The sequence below is a fragment of the Amblyomma americanum genome, chromosome 1 (assembly GCF_052857255.1).
Source record: "Amblyomma americanum isolate KBUSLIRL-KWMA chromosome 1, ASM5285725v1, whole genome shotgun sequence".
In the NCBI taxonomy this organism is placed as follows: Eukaryota; Metazoa; Arthropoda; class Arachnida; order Ixodida; family Ixodidae; genus Amblyomma; species Amblyomma americanum.
This window is the reverse complement of record NC_135497.1, coordinates 280732867-280750930: the sequence shown is the minus strand read 5'-3', so window position 1 is coordinate 280750930 and position 18064 is coordinate 280732867. Positions and strand designations below refer to the sequence as shown.

At 47.3% G+C, this 18064-nt stretch overlaps 1 protein-coding gene across 7 annotated transcripts in view; it reads left to right on the top strand.

Annotated features, from left to right (window-relative positions):
• LOC144115192 (uncharacterized) overlaps window positions 1-13043 on the top strand; it is a 42835-nt gene extending 29792 nt beyond the window's left edge. For 3 of the 7 annotated variants that reach the window (XR_013311306.1, XR_013311304.1, XR_013311303.1), the window contains 3 exons: window positions 1022-1252; window positions 8529-11445; window positions 11997-13035. Coding sequence is in view for 2 of the 7 variants with exons in the window: in XM_077649455.1 (XP_077505581.1) it covers window positions 1030-1252; window positions 4569-4706; window positions 8529-8776 (609 nt within the window). In the remaining 5 variants the exon portion in view is untranslated. Of the gene's footprint in view, window positions 1-1021; window positions 1253-3025; window positions 3301-4568; window positions 4707-8528; window positions 11446-11996 lie in introns of those variants that run through there. The other 4 variants (XM_077649455.1, XR_013311305.1, XR_013311302.1 and 1 more) reach the window with 4 other exon arrangements.
• The last annotated feature ends 5021 nt before the right edge of the window (window positions 13044-18064 follow it).

The following is an 18064-nucleotide window of genomic DNA, read 5'->3' as shown; positions in this document are numbered from 1 at the left end:
GCCCATGCTCAGGGGGCAGTCCAAGATTTCGGCTGCTGACCAGGTGCTCTGGCGTGTCGACAGGGAGAGGTCTGGGGTCCTCGGTGTTCGGAAAGATGTGCGAGATGTTCCAGAGCGATTTACCCAGCACCTACACCACAAAATTTCACAAATGGGTTGCAGAATCAAAAAGCTGGGCACAGGCTGCAAGGAATCAAGCAGTGCTCTAGCTCCAAAGAGCACGCGCGTCTCACTTCTTTGTCCTCAAGGCGCCGCCCGGGGACACCTGTCGGCATTATTCTACACGGAGTCATGCTAAACTGTGCTATTTTTAAGGCATAAGCCTTTCTTGGCTCATGAGTGGCGTGGATAGAAAGTCCGCACGAACTGTCGCTCATAAGTTGTACAGTAATTAAAATAAAATGTAAAAGTTGATAAGCAACGTTTGCTAGGCAACATATATGTAATCATAGTAGTGACAGTAAATAGATAGTAAAAAATAGTGATAGCGATAATGACAACTACTGTTAGTTAGAGTGCTGGATATATTGATGGTAATGAAAGTGATGATAGCTGTGGAGAGTGATAGTTCTAGAAATAGTGATAATGATAGTGGTAGATAGTGATAATGATAGCTACTGATAGTGCTAGGGATAGTGATGGTGAAGATGACAGTGATGATGATAGAGATAGTGATAGTCTGTGATACCATTGGTGATGATAGTGGTGACCATATTAATGAAGGAGATTGCAATAGTAAAAAATGAAAATGGAGGGAGAACAGTAAAAATTGAAATAAATAATAAGAAACAAAAATAAAAAAAAATAAAAAGGGAGGGAGAAATAAAGAAATAAGAAAGGCTTTCACATTTCTGCTCTTAAGCATACATAAGTGCAGTCTTGTAATTTTTTTACAGCAGCACTGTGTGCTACTACAGAATTTTTACTGGGCAATACATGATGTTATGCATGCTCAACACAGCTTCTAATTCTAAAAAACTTATTTACTACGTAACATGTCCTACGGTATACCTGAATGCAGCTCTCAAGATGGCTACCTGCAAGTGGCATAAAGGACGCCTACATGAGAGTATCTGGACGCTGCAACTTGGCTTAGCCCCAAGGCTGGCGCTGCTGCTGTTCCTCATCGGCAAGAAGCCGCGACTTCAGGAAGCCGTCATGCTGGTGCCCCGAGCGGACCCGGTGGTCGTGGTGCCCAAGTACCGGCTCAACCTGTCCGGCTTATTCACCCCCAACTGGAGCGACGCGCCAGGTGAGTGTCTACAAATGGCACCTGTTTGGAATGAACTTCGGGCATTAAATATGTGTAATAATTTTTCAAAACATATCCTCAATTTAATATACTATTTTTCATCACCAAAGGAGTATTTTTCAGCATTTCTAACTAATACGCCACAGCTACTGAGTTGCCAAATAGTGTCCTGGGCCTTGAAGGTATATGCAAAAGCGTAATTCGATTCAATACCTGGAGTGCAGAAATATTCACTCATTTCTACAATGTGCTCTCAGCACAATTCTTAAGCAACATTACATAGAAAAATAATAAAGTAATTATTTTAGAGCAAGCCCAGTAACCTCTTTAGGTTACTGCTATAAACATCCATGGTTTCTGTCTGATTTGAAATATCACATGCGCTGCAAGATGAGATTGAAGGAAATAAACACGAGTAGCTACCCTTGGAAGTGACGCATGTTGAACACAGACCTCTGGAGTCATACGTCGAAACAAAAGAACATATTTTAAGGCGCTTTAACAGACTGACTTATAGTTTGTCGAATGTGCCTTGGAGATGAAAAGTGGCTGGCATTGCTAATTTCACTGCCTTCACCATCGCTTAGTTGGGCAATGCGCCAACTTTAGTGACACATTTTTAGAGCAAAAAGGGAATTTATTTTGTTCACAGTTTGGCGACATGTCGCTATAAGTATAGGCAGTAGAAAAGGACACATACAGGAGCCAATTTAGACAGGAAAAGAGTTTCACTGGCTGCACTGATGTAGGTGCAACTGACGATTCTGCTTTTGCACAACTTTCAAGAAATGCCACTGTGCATCTTGTAATGATGCCTCTGCGGTATTAAAGGAGGCCTAAACCTAGTGGTACAGATGCGCAGAGCTTGCGATTGTGTTTGAATCTCCTTACTCACTAGCTCTTTCAACCCTGGGAACTATTGCGTGAGGTAAACCAACTTGCAAACACAGGAGAGAGCAGTTGGTGTGTGAGCACTGAGCTGATGCCCGCCGTCCATTGCTGAAAGACACAAACAGAGAAAGTAAGGAATTCATCCAGCCATGTGTGGTTCGATTCTTTGCTGTCACAATTAACTTTATAGGGTTCACGTTTAGTTTGACCTAGTATACTCTTCCTGGCACTGATGTGGAGGCTGCATGCCATTCTCACGTCTTTGAGTCTCTGCTCCAGGAGTGTAGTGCCAGAGAGGAAATCTCGTGTTTCCCATGCTTTTAGCCGCTGTATCATTTGCACAAATGCTGTGGTCTTAGTTCCACATGTCGGGAAGACTGGTTGGTATTCACAAATTTATTGCAGGCCTTTGTGGCTCTATTTAGTTGACTTTAACGATATTTTGGACTCGGGGTGGTTTTCTAGTGACTTAGCATATTGTTTTGCTGAACACACCAGATGTTTAAATTCCTTGCACAATATATAGCTTCATACGGAAACCACAAAAGTAATAGACAGTCGGGCATGACATTGAAAGAAAGCTCTGGGAGAATAAATTTTCTCACATGTATTGCTGACACCTTTTCTTGAGAGCCCAAGTTAACTGCGCAACATATGTTAATTGTCCTTACGAAATGTCCACTTTGTTTGCAGAATTGTTTCCAATGAGAGTTTGTTTTATAAAGCCTCTGCTTGTTAGTGCTCACAGCAGGTGAATTTGTGTTTGTACTGTAATTACTTCAGTTAGTTTTTGGAATAATTTTTGCACTTTTTGTCCCCTAACATGTTGACTCCGGTCATCTTCGCGTTTCCTAAAATTTATATGCTTGGTACGCAACGTAGCTTTGCTAGACCAGGGACAAGGCAACCATGGCTGCTGGTGTGCGTATCGTCCTTTGGCAGCCACCCAAGCTCCCTGGAGCCGCAGGAGTGCGACCCTGGAGCCACATCGCATGGCCATCAATTGGCGAGTCCGAAGTCCCGCTGGGTGCAACACCGCTTCCGGAGGCTAATGCTTAAGATGGGCTCGGGGCTGCAGCCTTTCAAGCATGATGTCACTAAAATGCTAGAGCAACTCGGCGCCATCGTGGAACTCACATGCAGGCCCAGTGTGGCAGTGAGTGACCTCGCATTGAGCATGGGGGTTGGTGGTATCATAGATCAGATCAGAATAAAGCACACTCAGCTAGCATATGCTAGTGTACGCATATTTGTCTTAGCGCACACTGAGCATCCAAGAAGCATGCAAAACATTCAGGACCCGTTATACAGTGAGAAGTCTGTCAATTTTCATTATGTCATGATGAATGAAAATTCAAACATAACGCTGCAAATTTCCCTGCGTTTTCAATGCGAAAGTAGTTCTTGTCTCATGAGTGGCGGTCACAGGAGCTGTCAGCAGAGTGTCATCAGAGCATGTCCTCAAGAAAATTACCATTAGAAAAAAAAATGCTCCCGCATTTCGGGTTCTAACCCTGGACCTATGTGTGCCAGGCGGGCACGCAATGCATATGCCATGAAGGGTTTTCTGTTCTAGTGTGTTAGAGGGGCAAGAAGTCAACACGTTTTGGTGTGTGCAACAGTAAAGTGTGTTCCCAATGTGGTACTGATGTCAGACAACGATGACTTGCAAAAAAAGTTGCCGACATCATCCAAGGGTCACTTGATAGGTGTCATGTGACAATGATGACTTGCAAAAAAGTTCCTGAGGCTCAAATCACTTCGCATTTCTCTAACATAGCAGAATGCAGTGGTCTCCAACTTTTTTACATTCTCCTCATCCTTGTTCTCCTCAGTACTAGAGATAATAAATTCTTGCGTACAAATGATGTTCTTAAAGGCGAAAGCAGATATTAATGTTCACTGCCATCTGGCTGCATGTATCGTCATCAGAATGCGTTAAGGAAAATTTTATGCAAAAACCCAATGGTTAAACACACCCGAAAGGTTCTGAAAAGGGAAGAAAGCATACTTATTAGCACGGTATAAACAGCACTTGTTGCATTGGCGAACAAACGACTATGACGACCTGTAATGCACAGAGGTGAGACTGAATTTTTTTATTTTCCTTTTGAACATGCTGCTTTATTTTCATAAGAGAAATAACGCGAAGCTAGCATGTCATCATAAGCAACGCATAAAGTGACCAAGAGGTGAAAGGGAAAAAAGGAATCAGAGGAATGGGCTGACAATGCTTTGTGAAATCTCTTTAGGCCTTGTGTTTCGTAGGCATAATACAGATGACAAGTTACTCCTAATTTTGTTTTTATTCTTGCGCTAATTGCATTATTTACATTTAATCGCCTTTGAGTTTCGGTTTTTTTCATAGTGCACCGTGAAGTAAGACAAGATGCAAGATAACGCAAGTGAATTTGATTTCCTGCAGGAAAAAAAGAATGGCCTGTGAGTGTTGTCTGTGGGCGCACTCCTGCAGCTCGAAGCGTGCATCTGCGGTGCGTTCGAACCACGTTTCATGTCTGCCTGCCTGCCATGGGAAGGGGCCTACAACTTCTTACAAAGACTGGTAACGTTTAAGTCATTAATGGCTCTTCCTGAGGTGTTAAACAGAATGTGCTTTTTGTGCACTTATCCATCCTCAATGCCAGTATCGTTGTGGCATTACAGAAAAAAGTGAAAATAGCCGCGCTCAGAACTAGGAAAGTTCCCATTTGAGGCAGTTGCAGAAAGTGCGACAACAGGAGGTTGTGGAATATTTTTGCAGAATATTGAAAACGGCACAAATTTATGTCCCCTAGCCTATGCTATGAACTACATAAAGCTTACTCATTGAAAAAAAAAGAAAATGAAACAGTGACACAGGAAAATATGTCGCAGGATTGTTTAAAAATAATCTAAGTGAACAAACTGAAACGTAGCATTCAGCTGCATTACCTACTTGCTACTTTTAGAAGTGTTTTCCTTTTCTGTTCATGTCTGATGCTTCGAATGTAATTGTTTTTTTTTTAGTGCTGGAGGTCTTCTGTGGTTCTCTTGGGTGATTCTATTGTGTGCAGTCTTCTTGTTGCATCTGGTGACAAGTTTTCTGTTCTGTACAGTTGGCTTACAGTTTGAATAGGAAAAAAAAAGATTACTTGATGATCAGACAAATGAGGCGACAATTCTGCGAAAGCAGTTATTTACCCTATATTATTACTTTGATGTTTTCATTTTATTGAATGGTTTTGCTCTAAGCCGAGGCTTTACAGACATGATACATTTTCTGGAGGGTGAATAAGGGTGGAGATTATTGGGTAGTGGTGGGTGGTTTTGTGAAATGTGCAGGGGGTGTGGGTGGTGGGTGAAGTTTAATGGTCTGTGGGGGCAGTCCCCTAGATAAGGGGAGGGGGCTGTTGAATGGGGCTTCTGGAGGGCATCTGATTTATATACTGCTTCTATAAATTGTAATTCGCCGACGCATTTTTGCTCAGCTGATGGGTAGATTGCCACGGGGCAGAAGCCCTGTTGAAGGGGGAAGTAGGAGGGCTGGCAGTGCCCTGTGCATCTGGAAAGTAGATTTCTGTGGTAAATCGCGCCTCTGAAGCACTGGGCGCGGATGGGGAGGTGGCCAATGGTGACAAGTGGCGGGTTTTTGAGTGCTGCCGCTGGGTAGGCTTCTGCCAACCAGATCGGCGCTTTGCCGATGGATAGTAGCACCGCTTCCGCAGCAAAAAAAATGCTTAGACTTCTGCATGCATTCGGTTTGTTGTATTTGGTAATCTTATAACAATTACAGCATACATGTCTCATTTGGTCTTTGTCAACAAATACGAATCGGTTTAAGGGGTTTAACAACCCAAAGCGACTCAGGCTATGAGGGCCGGCGTAGTGAAGGGCTGCGGAAATTTTGACCACTTTGGGTTCTTCCTAGGGTGGTCGAAATTTCCAGAGTCCTTCACTACGGTGTCCCTAAGCCCGAGTTGCTTTGGGACATTAAACCCCATAATCCTATTAGCGTTTGTTACTAATTTTATTCCGATGCTGTTTCCTAATGGTCAGTATAGATATTTATGCAGATCCAGCGTAACTGTCAGGACAGGACATGAACAACTTGTACGCAGACACCACTGCACTTGTGTCCATGCTTACTTAGCATCATATCTCAGCATTTACACTGAACCCATTATAGATACTGTCACGACGCAGGTGGCATACGTCGTGGTAAGGTGTTAGGAGGGCCGCCGAAGTGGAGCAGGGGAACGCGCCGACAAAAGGGAAACGCTCTCAGGGCGGCATCGCGCGCGAGTTTCGGGAGCCTCGGCCTAAGCTAGGAGGAGTGGTCTGATCAGATGCATGTGTCGTAAAGGGTTTCTCTCCCCTCGTTGTGGCATGTTTCTGGTTAGCCACGGCAGCTTGCTCGATGGGCCAGCGCCAGAGGCGAGCGGGCATCCGGGCACCCTAGGCTGGAGCGGCTAACAGGACGCATGTGTCCTAAATGGTTTCTCTCCCCTCGTTGTGGCACTTTTCTAGTTAGTCACGGCGGCTTACAGCCAGCCGTGTGTTTGATATTTTGGTGCTTTTCTTTTGCGTTGCAAGGCGTGTGTTTTATATTGTGTGCTTTTCTTTTGTGCTGTGGTATGTTGCTTCCGAAATGTGGTGGGAAAGTCACCGATTGGCTGAGGGGGTAGTTTTGGCAGGAGGACAAGGAGATGGGTGCGCGCTGAGAGCGCGAGGGGTTGGTTGGTGGCAGCCGGACAGATCGGTTGTGCGCGGCCGGTGGTGGTCTCGGGGTCGCGGAGTTGGAGAAGCGAGTTCCTTGAGCGGCGGCCGGGCTGGTTGGCCGTGTGGTGGCAGACGGCGGTCCGGAGTCGCGAGAGTTTGGAGTTTTTTCTTTTTTTAGCTAAAGCGGAGAGGCCGAAACCTTTCGGCATATGTAAATCAGTTTTGTAAATATTGTAGTAAATCACTTTTTGAGGAAAGCTTTTTCAAGTGCCGACGTCAAAAGAGCTGCACGTCTGTCTCAAACTCACCAGTCGCGAAGTACGTCCCCTGGGTCACTCATGAGACCCGCCCTCTACAACTTCATGTCAGCATCTGGATACAACATCGTACAAAACAAGAGAGAGGGAAAAATATCGTGACTGATACGTGCAACTATTTTTAGATATATGGAACTGTTGTTAAAAGAAGCTTGGTGGGGACACTTAACCTCCACCTTAAGGGTATCATGCGATAGTGTTAACCAGTTAATGCCTGTACGTGCGGAATTGGTCATTCTTCACGGTCAGCCCTCATGCAACCCCTGGCGCAGTAGTGCAGCGGTTAAGCTTATGCGCAACTGACCGGCGATGGCAAACGCTGCTACCATTGGGGCTTGTGACCCAGGTACCTCTTACCGAGCAATATCTTGCAACCAATTGATAATTGAACTGCCACCTGCCACGGTGGGCTGTTATGATGACACTAGTAGGTCACTTAACCTAGGTGGCTCATTTAGGCTGCTTCTCCAGTGATTTTTCACTCGCTACTCCACCGCCACTGCCGTCAGCTTTTATGCAGGTTGGAAGGCTTAACGTTATCGCTTTTATAGATAGTCAAAAGAGTCTCCTTTTAAGCTGTGTAGTGGAGCTCTTGTTTAACTTCTTGAAGATCTGTGCTCCAGAACACTTATGTCAGTACCAGCGGTCACCTTCGAAAGATTATGCGTAACAAGCCACAGGGATGGGCCAACAAGAAACCAGGTGGTCTGTATATTTTTGACAAATTGTGTAGCAAGTAGCTCAGCCTCAACCTCAGTCACGGTTCTAATACAGTCTGTTTTCATGTGGCAGGGGGAGGTGGGAAGCTGTTGTGCAGTATGGGGTGTCGAGAGGTTGGGCAAAGGATGGGCGTGCTACAACTGATATATTTTTCATACCATTGTCCATGAAACGTTGTAATCCCTCGCCCTGAACCTCACCGCAAGAGTTCAGGCAAGAGGTATAAAAGTCTTGCTGGCTGCCATTCTATTCAATGGCTTCTTTAGCTGAAGTTAGTAAAGCTGTGCTGGCAATCGTGCGTTTTGTATAAAAGAAACAGTATGAAAAATAATAAAATTACACAAAGGGGTTGTTCTGGATATGTAGGACATGCCTGAGTGATGGCCTTGAAGTATCGTCAGTACCACGCCAAACCCAGCGATGTTACAGAGTAGGAGCCTGCACGGCCTGTCCACAGATAAAACGCTTGTCCTAGATTCCCAGATGTTCCTCTGGTGCTTTGAGCTGTGTGCTGGTAACATGCGGAAGGTAAACGCATGTTGCTTTCATGCGTTTCTACTTTGTGGACCAAAGCAAATGTTGTGTGGAGACCACATGACAAATCTCGTTAGTGAATTTGTCTTGCTATGTGTTGGACCCTTCCCGCGCAGGGTCCTCCCCATGTTGGACAGCGGCTGTTGCGTGGCTACCATATAGCGACCAGAGGGGAGGCGCCATCGTAGCTGCATGCTCCAGCCAGCAGCTGCTGGCCGCAGCATTTTGTCATGCCAACTCCCGGAACCTGCAACCACGCATGACCAGCAGCTACAGGCTTTGTCAAGCACAGTGTACTGTGCACTTGGAAAATACTTTTCCAAGGACACCTTTGGCAGCCACGTGGTTTTTTTCCGAGATTTAGGAGCTATATTTCTGAATTTTCGCTTGGAGTCGCTTCACCGCAATGGTGTATTGTACTGCCATGCACCTTATATTTGTAAGTTGTTGCAAATTTGTAATTTTTTGTAGTTTGCTTAACGTAACATTGATTGCGTGCTAAAAAAAATGTGTTCTGTGTGTGATTATTCCATAGCCATGCACAAAAGCTTGTAGTATGCGGGTTCGATGCAAAATATTTCTGCGCAGTCGGACAGAACACACTAATGAACAGCACTGAATCGTGAGGGGGCAGGCATGCTGCATCCACTGGAAGAATACCAGCTGATTGACTACTGTTGCAACGCGTAAATTTTTTCCCATGTTGCAAAGTATATTGGGGTGGCATGAAGTTAGTCACCCCAAACCTTGCATTGAGTTTTTCGTAGGTGGTTTGTAGCGCTTGCTGTATTTTAATGCGTTAGCATGTGAAGTCGCTCCTTGAAGAAAAAGTGTCCGGCATTGTCCAGCGGCGTAGTGTTGTGTACACTTGACTCTCGGGACCTGGCAGGTGGAACGAGTGCATGTGTCACTATACCTTCCACTAGCCATGGTTGTCGGGTGGAAAAATGGCAAGGAGAAAAAATACCCTCTTCGCTTGTAAGGTTGAAAAGGGTAGGGCAGAAGGTGGCTTCCATGGGAAGGACAAAATAAATTGATTGTAAAATTGCTAAGGACTAATAATGACTATGATAGCTCTAGGATAGCTCAGCAAAACTAAAAATCACAAATGACTGAGCAATGTAGCAAAGTTGTTCAGTAATTTGCTTTAATGAGCAAAAAAATACCGTGCAAAGTATAAGAAAATGTGAAAAAAAACTAAGTTGAATTGAAGAAAAGCAAAGAGCATACCCAATGCTAGCGCATTGCCACCGCATAATGATGAATAAGTGCGCCCATAATTTGTAGTGTCAGGCTAATTGCAGGCCGTAGAGCTAGTGGGAAGCACTCTTGTGTATCTGCGTTGATGAGAGCGTGTGTAGGAGACGTGATTTGAGAAGTAATTGTGTAGTTAATGTGGACCATCTTCAGGTTGTGGTTTCAATCGTCCATGCATCAGAGTGGCTTCACTGTGTTCTCAAAGAGAATGAATGAATGAAAAACTTTATTGGTTCCTTTAGGAAGTAGAAGCGGTAGAGGACGAAGTCTTCGTCTTGAAGCTTGGGTCCTCCTTGGCCGTGGGTGGGCCCCTAGTCTGCTGGATTAGCAATCCCCATGGATTGCTGGAGAGTTGAAGACATTAATCTCGGGAGGACAACAGAGTTCTTTTGGGCCAGAAGGGTGATGTAACTCTTGTAAAAGAGCCTAGCGTTCACAACAGTTGCATTGACGACAGTGGGCTTGTGCAATGATTCGTTGATGTTATCATGCCCAGAGGTTTGTGGCAGCATCACCTTTATAGAGTGAGTAGCAGTAATGTGCTGCACCATTCTAAATACAGAAATGTACAGCCACAGGGATAGAGAAATATTCTTAAGAAATTAGGGCGATGGGCAGATTACAGGAAACTGATGCTCAAATAAATTGTCAGTAAAAAAATAATAGCTGTAGGGAGCAGTTGTTGACTGGCACGCGAAGGATAAGCCAATTTTCAAAATTGCCTTGCACCAGAGCCCTGAGCAGAAACTAAAAAAAAGCATAACATCCTAGGGTGTCGTAATAAAAGTTATGTATAAGGAAATTAATCGCTTGACTTCGTGGCAAATCTTTCAAGCTGTAGAAGGTTAACTGGAGTGAGTTTTGGTATACATGTCCAACACTCTGGGACAAAAGCTTTGAGTATTGAAAAATTGTTAAATGCTGTTATAGAAATATTCAAAATAATGGTTAAATCTTCAGATATGTAACAAAACCTTTCTTTTGGTGTGTTTCCATTGATCGCATGGAACACTGCCTTAGAAATGCAATAGGAAACTTTTGATGATAGCAAACATACTAATAGCAAAAGAAAATGTAAGACTGCCGTCGGGTGGTCGGCGGATGTTTTGATCGGGATGCAGGAATCTTACATTATATTGTCACCGAAAGCCAGCAGAAGGGCGCACCAGGACTAGCCAGGCACACACACTCAGCGAACGAACGCATGAGCCGGGGGAAGACAAAAGACCAGCGGGTGCTGTCCCACCGCATGGCGACGCCAGTAAATGGCTAACACTGTGGCATTGCCCCTCCTTTTGGAAAGGGCATCGCCCCGATGCCGCGGAATCACGGAAATCTGGAATAAAGTCTGTGGTGCCGGACTAGGCAGAATAAGTCCTAGCGGGCGTGGTACCCAGCAAACAACGTACCTCCCCAGGAGCGCCCAGAAAGGATGGAATGTCCCTGTCCCAGTACAACATTTATCGAACATTTCCAGGCCGTAGAGGCAGGACATAGAAACACAAGCAAAAAGGAAGTGCGCCCACTAATGTCCTAGAAACGTTTTTTCGAGGGTCTTAAGCAGAAATAAAAACAAATCATAGCATTTTGTTCCCAGAAAAGTAACTGGGAGAACGTTTTTGGGACCAATGATTTTCAACAAAAAATACAAATTGACTCCTCGCTCCCTTTTCTCTCTCCCTCGCGCCAAAAGCTACGGGGAGATAAGGTTTTGCGCTTGCACTCGCCATTTTGAGAGATCAGACAGTTTTGTTCGAACAGCCGAATGAAGCGCAGGTAGGTAGGTAGGTAAACTCTTTTATTGCGCCCAAAAACAGGGGACCAGTCAAAGGACCGGTTGCGCTGACTTAGAGGAGGTCGGCGGGGATCCTTTGGGATGCCGCGGCCTCCACCGCGCGCTGGATAAGCCAGCGTTGGTCTGCTGGCTTGGAAGTACACAGGAGAGACTCCCACGTCTCTGGGGTGTTTGCGTTGTCTGTGTTGTAATGTGTACAAGTCCACACCATGTGTATGAGTGTGGCCGGAGTTGAGCAGTGTTTACACATGGGGGCTATCTGTTCCGGAAAGATCCTGCTGTATAAGAGGGGGTGTGGGAAGCTGCCAGTTTGTAGTTTGCGCCATTGGACGGCCTCGCGTCTTGTTAGATCGCGGTGTGCGGGAGGATATGTGCACCTTTGGAGTCGGTAGTGCTGGAGTATGTACGTGTAAGTGGTGAGTAGAGAAGCGCGTGGGATATTAGTGTCAGCGGAAGCAGGGTGGCTGATAATACTCTCGGCTCGGCAGCTGAGATCTCGAGCGAGAGTGTGTGCCTGGGCGTTTCCGCTGAGCTCACCCCGCCTATCAATCGTGGGCCGTCGGCTCCATGCTGCAGGCAGACAGGCGACGGCGGTCTGCCTTTTCATCGCATCGCCGGGAGCGGCGGTCACCAACGTGCCCGTCTTCAATAGTGTTTCCAACTTCAGCACGGTGCGGCGGTCCCTGCAGGCATCTCCAACTACCAGCAGTCCTCGTTGCGCCGCTGTCTCGCAGAGGTGCAGTGATGGCCTTCCGTCGCCCGCCCGGCTTCCTCGCTGGACGGAAGCCATCTTGCGCACACGTATTCGCGCAGCCCCTAGCCGCTCGCGCGCAAGCCCCAGCACGCAGCAGCTCTTGCTCTCATCACTGGGCTGTCGTGAACTTCGTAGCTGCGGATTCATGGCAGCTTTCCCGCACACCTCAGCGTGCCCACATAATTCCTTTTGGAACTGGTGCAGCGGCGCGCGGCGCATCGCAAGTCTTGCACAGCTTCACGGCTCTACACCATAATGGCGTTCTTACAGGCGTCGTTCGCCGCAGCGGATTTCAAGGCAATGGGCGACTCATAGCGCGCACTCTGCATCCCTCAGCGCCTCCGATGATTGTGGCGTGTTGTTGCTGGCAGCGTGGCCGTCCACTGCGGTCAAAGGCGGCAGAGATCTTCGGAAGCCCACCAGACTCTTGTTGCGAGTGCCCATGGATTAACCTGCTCTACCTACATTGCCCTCCTGTCGCAGCGGTATAGTTTGTGTTGTGTTCGCGTCGCTGACTCCCAACCCACCCCCACCGGATTACTTGTGCCTTGATCACCTTGATCTCGCCTCCCACGCCGTTTTGTGCCGCACACGTGGTCTGCTGTACCATGAGTGCGGCGAGCCAGGGCTCCTACCTCAAGACGTCCCCCCTTTCCATCCGGCTGCAAGCAGTCTTATCTCCACACTTAGTCACAAGAAAATAAAACTGGGATGTAACGAGGATGTAACGCGTATGTTTGAGCGTTCGCTGTGCCGTGAGAAGGCGCAGGACAGAAGGCTGCGTTGAACTCATATAGTTGCAGCATTTTATTTCATTCCCGGGCTTCTGTTGGCAACATCGTCAAGGTATGTGGTTTATGCTCGTGGTTTATTTTCGCCTCGTGGAATTATTCTTTTTCCTGTTTGATAACACGCTCAAGATTACTCCGAGGCTCGTGCGACAGGCAAAGCGAGAGGGAGGTTTCACCCTGCAGAATATCCGTAACCTTAAACCGCGTATCTGTATCGTACGCCCATATCGTCTTTTCTTTTGGCACCCAGGTTGCTTTTTACATGCGTTTGCTTTTGCGTGTGCATATCTGCAGTTGTACCCTTTAAAATGTTTGCTTAAGGTGCATCAACTTTCAGCCTGTATTATGTTTTTATTGCTCCATTTTTCTCATTTCTCAGAGCTAGAGAAACTTTTGGCCATTATTATTTGCTGGTGTCGTAGTGCTCTGTACATCGTGTGTAATGTATATATAGTAGCTTCTTTTAAATCTAGAGATAACGCTACAACTCTGAAATTTAAAACTTTTGGGGTTCGAATAACCGGAAAACTCACACAGGGACAAAACTGTTTAACGATAACAAAAACATTGGCTATATTCAAGAGGCATTACACACGTCTTCTTCCGACGACAGTTCTTTTCCCACTGACCACGTCCACACGCTTTTTCACCCTCAATGTCCACGAGGCACTCTCTCTCTCACCCGCACGTGCACATGGTTTGGTGGTCGCGTCCCCACCCCCACACTTGCGCCGTGTTTGACATCTGGAGTTCATTCGGGAAGGAGACCGCTTGCGGGCGTGTAGAGCTGAAGCGCCGTCTGTCGCCGACCGCGCGGCTCTCCCCTATGTCGCTGCCAATTAAAGGCGCCGGGCTGTTGGCGGTCTTTTGTCCGCTCTCTTCGGGGCGCCGCCGTTCGGGTGTCTCCAAGGGCGCCCAGGTTTCTGTTGCCGCCTGTTTCTGCTTTGTGGCACTTTACCCAAGCTTGGCGCTTCTTTCCGGGGAACTGCTGTTTCTGCTTCTTTCTTTCCTTGTTTCTTTACGTCCTCCCCCCCCCCCCCCCCAAAATGAGTATAAACTCATTTTATGTTCATTTCTAATGGATAGAGGAGCTGTACCGGTCGTCTTATGATGACCCCAGACGGCATCTTGACGGTGCATGATCGGATATGTCCATCTCGCCCCTTAAAGACCTCCACAAGGCGAGCAGTCTGCTACATATGCCTCGGCGCATTTTCTTTGTGCACGATCACCAAGTCGTCCACGGCCATGACACTCGCAGGGCTTGAAGAAGCGAAGTGGGCTGACCGTAACTGGAGGATGTACTACTTCAACCATCGCTTCCAAAATGAAGTCATTATAGTTTGCCGGTATTTCCATCTCGACCTATGTCTGTTGCAGTGGCCGAATGAATGGACGCTGTCCTTGCTTCGGGCAAAGCGATCAGCCGTTTGCCCGTGATGAGATGGGAAGGCGTCAGGACCGATGGTTCCCTGCGGTACTATTTCTGCATGCCCAGCTTCCATGTAACTTCTAATAGCCGAGTCGTGCTGTTCCAAAAGTTCTTTGTTCCGCCCAAGTCGCCTCGTCAAGATGTTCAGCCGTTGCACCGCCATGTGTCTGTTATCGCTGAGTTCTTGCTATGGGTCTTTCCATGGCAGCGCAACTTCATAACGCTGACCTTTCTTTTCCAATTGTGTTTTGTCTAGTGGTCGTGCGTTCGGCGTCTCTGGAAAATCTTTTATGCCAATGGCGCCTAACTCCCAGAAGTTCTGCAGCGTAGTGTGGACTTTTAAGCCGTCTCCAAACCTATTCGTAATATGCAAATATTGTTTGCTAGTATGAGGTTGGAGGTCACACTGAACGGCCCCTGGATGGTCCAACCAAGCCTGGTGTTAACGGCTGCCAACCCTTCGTTTTCGTCGCTTCGCTGCACTTCACCAGTTTGGAATTTCCAGAGGTGATCGACGCCAATTAATAATCCAATTCCTGGGACAGATGTCATGCTGGGATAGAGAAATTTGACTGCGATTAATGCTCCTCCGAGTTTCATATTTTGCACAAAACTGTGATCTGCGGGCACTTGCTGGACATCCTTGCATATAAAGGGCACCTCAATAGCCTCTACTGTGGTTTCTTGGCCGCTATACTGGCTCCGAAGGCGAAGTTCTACGAGCCGGCATCTTTGCAACTGCGTGGCAGGCTTTCCAAAGGTGTTCAGATGGAATTCGCTCTCTCCTAACGTCTTCAAACCAAGTGTTTTTGAGATGTATTCTCGAATGAACGTTTTCTGGCTTCCACCGTCCATTACGCCCCGGATGTAGCCGTATTTAGTGTCCCCCACAGCAAAGGCGCGGAAAGTCTGCAGCGCTGTCTCTTGAGTCTCTTTTCTGTTAGCGGCTGCATGCACGTTCGTGGCAGTGACCTCCGTTGGTGCGTCGGTTTTGTCTATTCTCCAATTTGGATTGCACATTGAGGTGGCGTGTCTTCTTTCGCAATGCTCGCAGCTTATCTTTCTCCTGCAATCTTTAGATCTGTGCCCCCCCTTCGTGCACCGAAAGCACCTTTTTGCCTTGGCTAACTTCTCTGTCTTTTCTTTGTTTGTCAGCGTAGCTGTGCAAAACTCTGTGCCGTGCTTGCTTGAATCACAGAAGGCACATTTTGCAGCCTTTTCCGGTTGCGTAGAAAGCACAGCGGCACTGGCAGTATGCTGATTCGGTCGTTTTCCGAAGCGGTTCATGTGACATGGCTTCTTTGTCACAGTGGCAGGATCTTGTTTGCCCCGCTCTCGGCACTCGGTCTCCACTAGCAGAAACTCTAATATCTCATTTAACCTGCCGTCAGATCTGTCTGCTGTGTGCGTAGAGGCGGACTGCTGCGCTGGCGAGGCGGGGCTGCTATCGGCTGACGACAACGCATCTCTCTTTGTAGCTCGGCTTGTCAGTCGATGAAACTCTACTACCATGTCTCGCGGCAGCGCTGTTAGTACGATGTCGCAAAGCATTGCAGAGTAAGCATGCGTTGTCACTCCCAGTCCCGCGAGTCCGCAAATGTGTGCTTGCACATGGTCGTAAAGCAGGCGGAGTCCCCTCACATCTGCAGACGATACAGACGGCAGCATCCGTAACTTGGTAAGGTGTTCCTGCTCTATTCGTCCCTTGTCGCCGAAACGGCGCTGCAGTATCTGTACTGCGTCGTCATAGCAGGCCTCTGTTGCCTGCAATCCTCTTACTGCCGACGAGGCGGGCCCGGTGAGGAGGCTCTTTAAGTAATGGAACTTCTCCGCTTTCGACAAGCTCCGATTTTCATGCACCGTCTCGCGGAAGCATTCTCAAAAAGGCTGCCAATTGGCAAGCTCACCGTTGAATGATTCTAGATGCAGCTTCGGGAGCTTTATGCCCCTGTGCCTTGGTGTCGGCAGAGATGCTTGCGTCGATTGGGCGCTGTGTACTGCAGGCGTTGTCGGCTGCGAAGCTGCAATCCGAGCCTTGAGTAGACCGATTGTATAATACAACATTTTGGGCGAGTTGGTTACCTACATTCATTATTACAGCGCAAAGACGGCACAGTTGTGTCCCCTTCTTGTTCTGTGCCGTCTTTGCGCTGTAATAATGAAGGAAAGACCGATTGTGTTCATGGCCCGGTCGTCGTATTCGATGGCCTCGGTTAATTCGGTCTCGAAAGCTTCCTCCGGTAGTTGGTACTCCATGTCGTAGTTTAACTTCCGCAGTTCATCGTTGCTTACTTGTAGTCTGTGCAGCAGCGCTGTCAGTTGATGAACGTCGGCTGTCGGCAGCACTGCTGTGGCCTCGTTGATTATGATGGTGTTCTGCCCTCGTCGACTTCTCTTGGCCTTGAGCTTTTCCATGCTGTCGTTTCTTCAGCTCAGTCTTTGCAGTCCCTCGTGGTCCGTTCGGATTTCACCGCTGTCGTCTCATCCCGGGTTTCGGCACCATGTAATGTATATATAGTAGCTTCTTTTAAATCTAGCGATAATGCTACAACTCTGAACTTTAAAACTTTTGGGGTTCGAATAACAGCGGAAAAATCACACACGGACGAAACTGTTTAACGATAAAAAAACATTGGCTATATTCAAGAGGCATTACATGTCTTCTTCCGACGACAGTTCTTTTCCCACTGGCCCCGTCCACACGCTTTTTCACCCTCAATGTCCACGAGGCACTCTTTCTCTCTCACCCGCACGTGCACATGGTTTGGTGGTCGCGTCCCCACCCCCACACTTGCGCCGTGTTTGACATCTGGAGTTCCTTCCCGACCGCTTGCGGGCGTGTAGAGCTGAAGCGCCGTCTGTCGCCGACCGCGCGGCTCTCCCCTATGTCGCTGCCAATTAAAGGCGCCGGGCTGTTGGCGGTCTTTTGTCCGCTATCTTCGGGGCGCCGCCGTTCGGGTGTCTCCAAGGGCGCCCAGGTTTCTGTTGCCGTCTGTTTCTGCTTTGTGGCACTTTACCCAAGCTTGGTGCTTCTTTCCGGGGAACTGCTGTTTCTGCTTCTTTCTTTCCTTGTTTCTTTACATCGTGTGTTAAATGGTGCATACATATGCGTCTCCTGTTTGTATTCATTTAAATGCAAAGACCACATCTAATAAACTGAAATTACATCTGTATTGCGCTGCTATTTCCTGTTACATGGGCGGGATCGGGCGACTTTTTGAATTAACATTTCCTTTGTGTGTAAAATTCTAGCACATTTCATGTTGTTGTGGCGAGAGCAGCACAGCACGAAACAAATTAGAGAGAGGCGGGAATCAACGCTGACTAACAACAAGGTTTTTAATACACGTTCGATCGAATATATACATCTCGCTCGTGCAATAAGGAAAGGACAGAAGCATGACAAATGCAGGTGTACACATGGTAAAAGATCAGGGCAACGCACGCGGATAATCAATTTCGCTGTCACGAAACGCTATCGAAAGTATGCTGACGCATATACGTCGCTCTTTTGCCCGATGTTGAAGGCTTCTTCAATCTCCCTGGTCCGTTGATTAAAATACGACGGGGTGACCATTGTGTTGATAAGCTGCGGAGCGCATTCATGCTCTCTGCAATGTTTT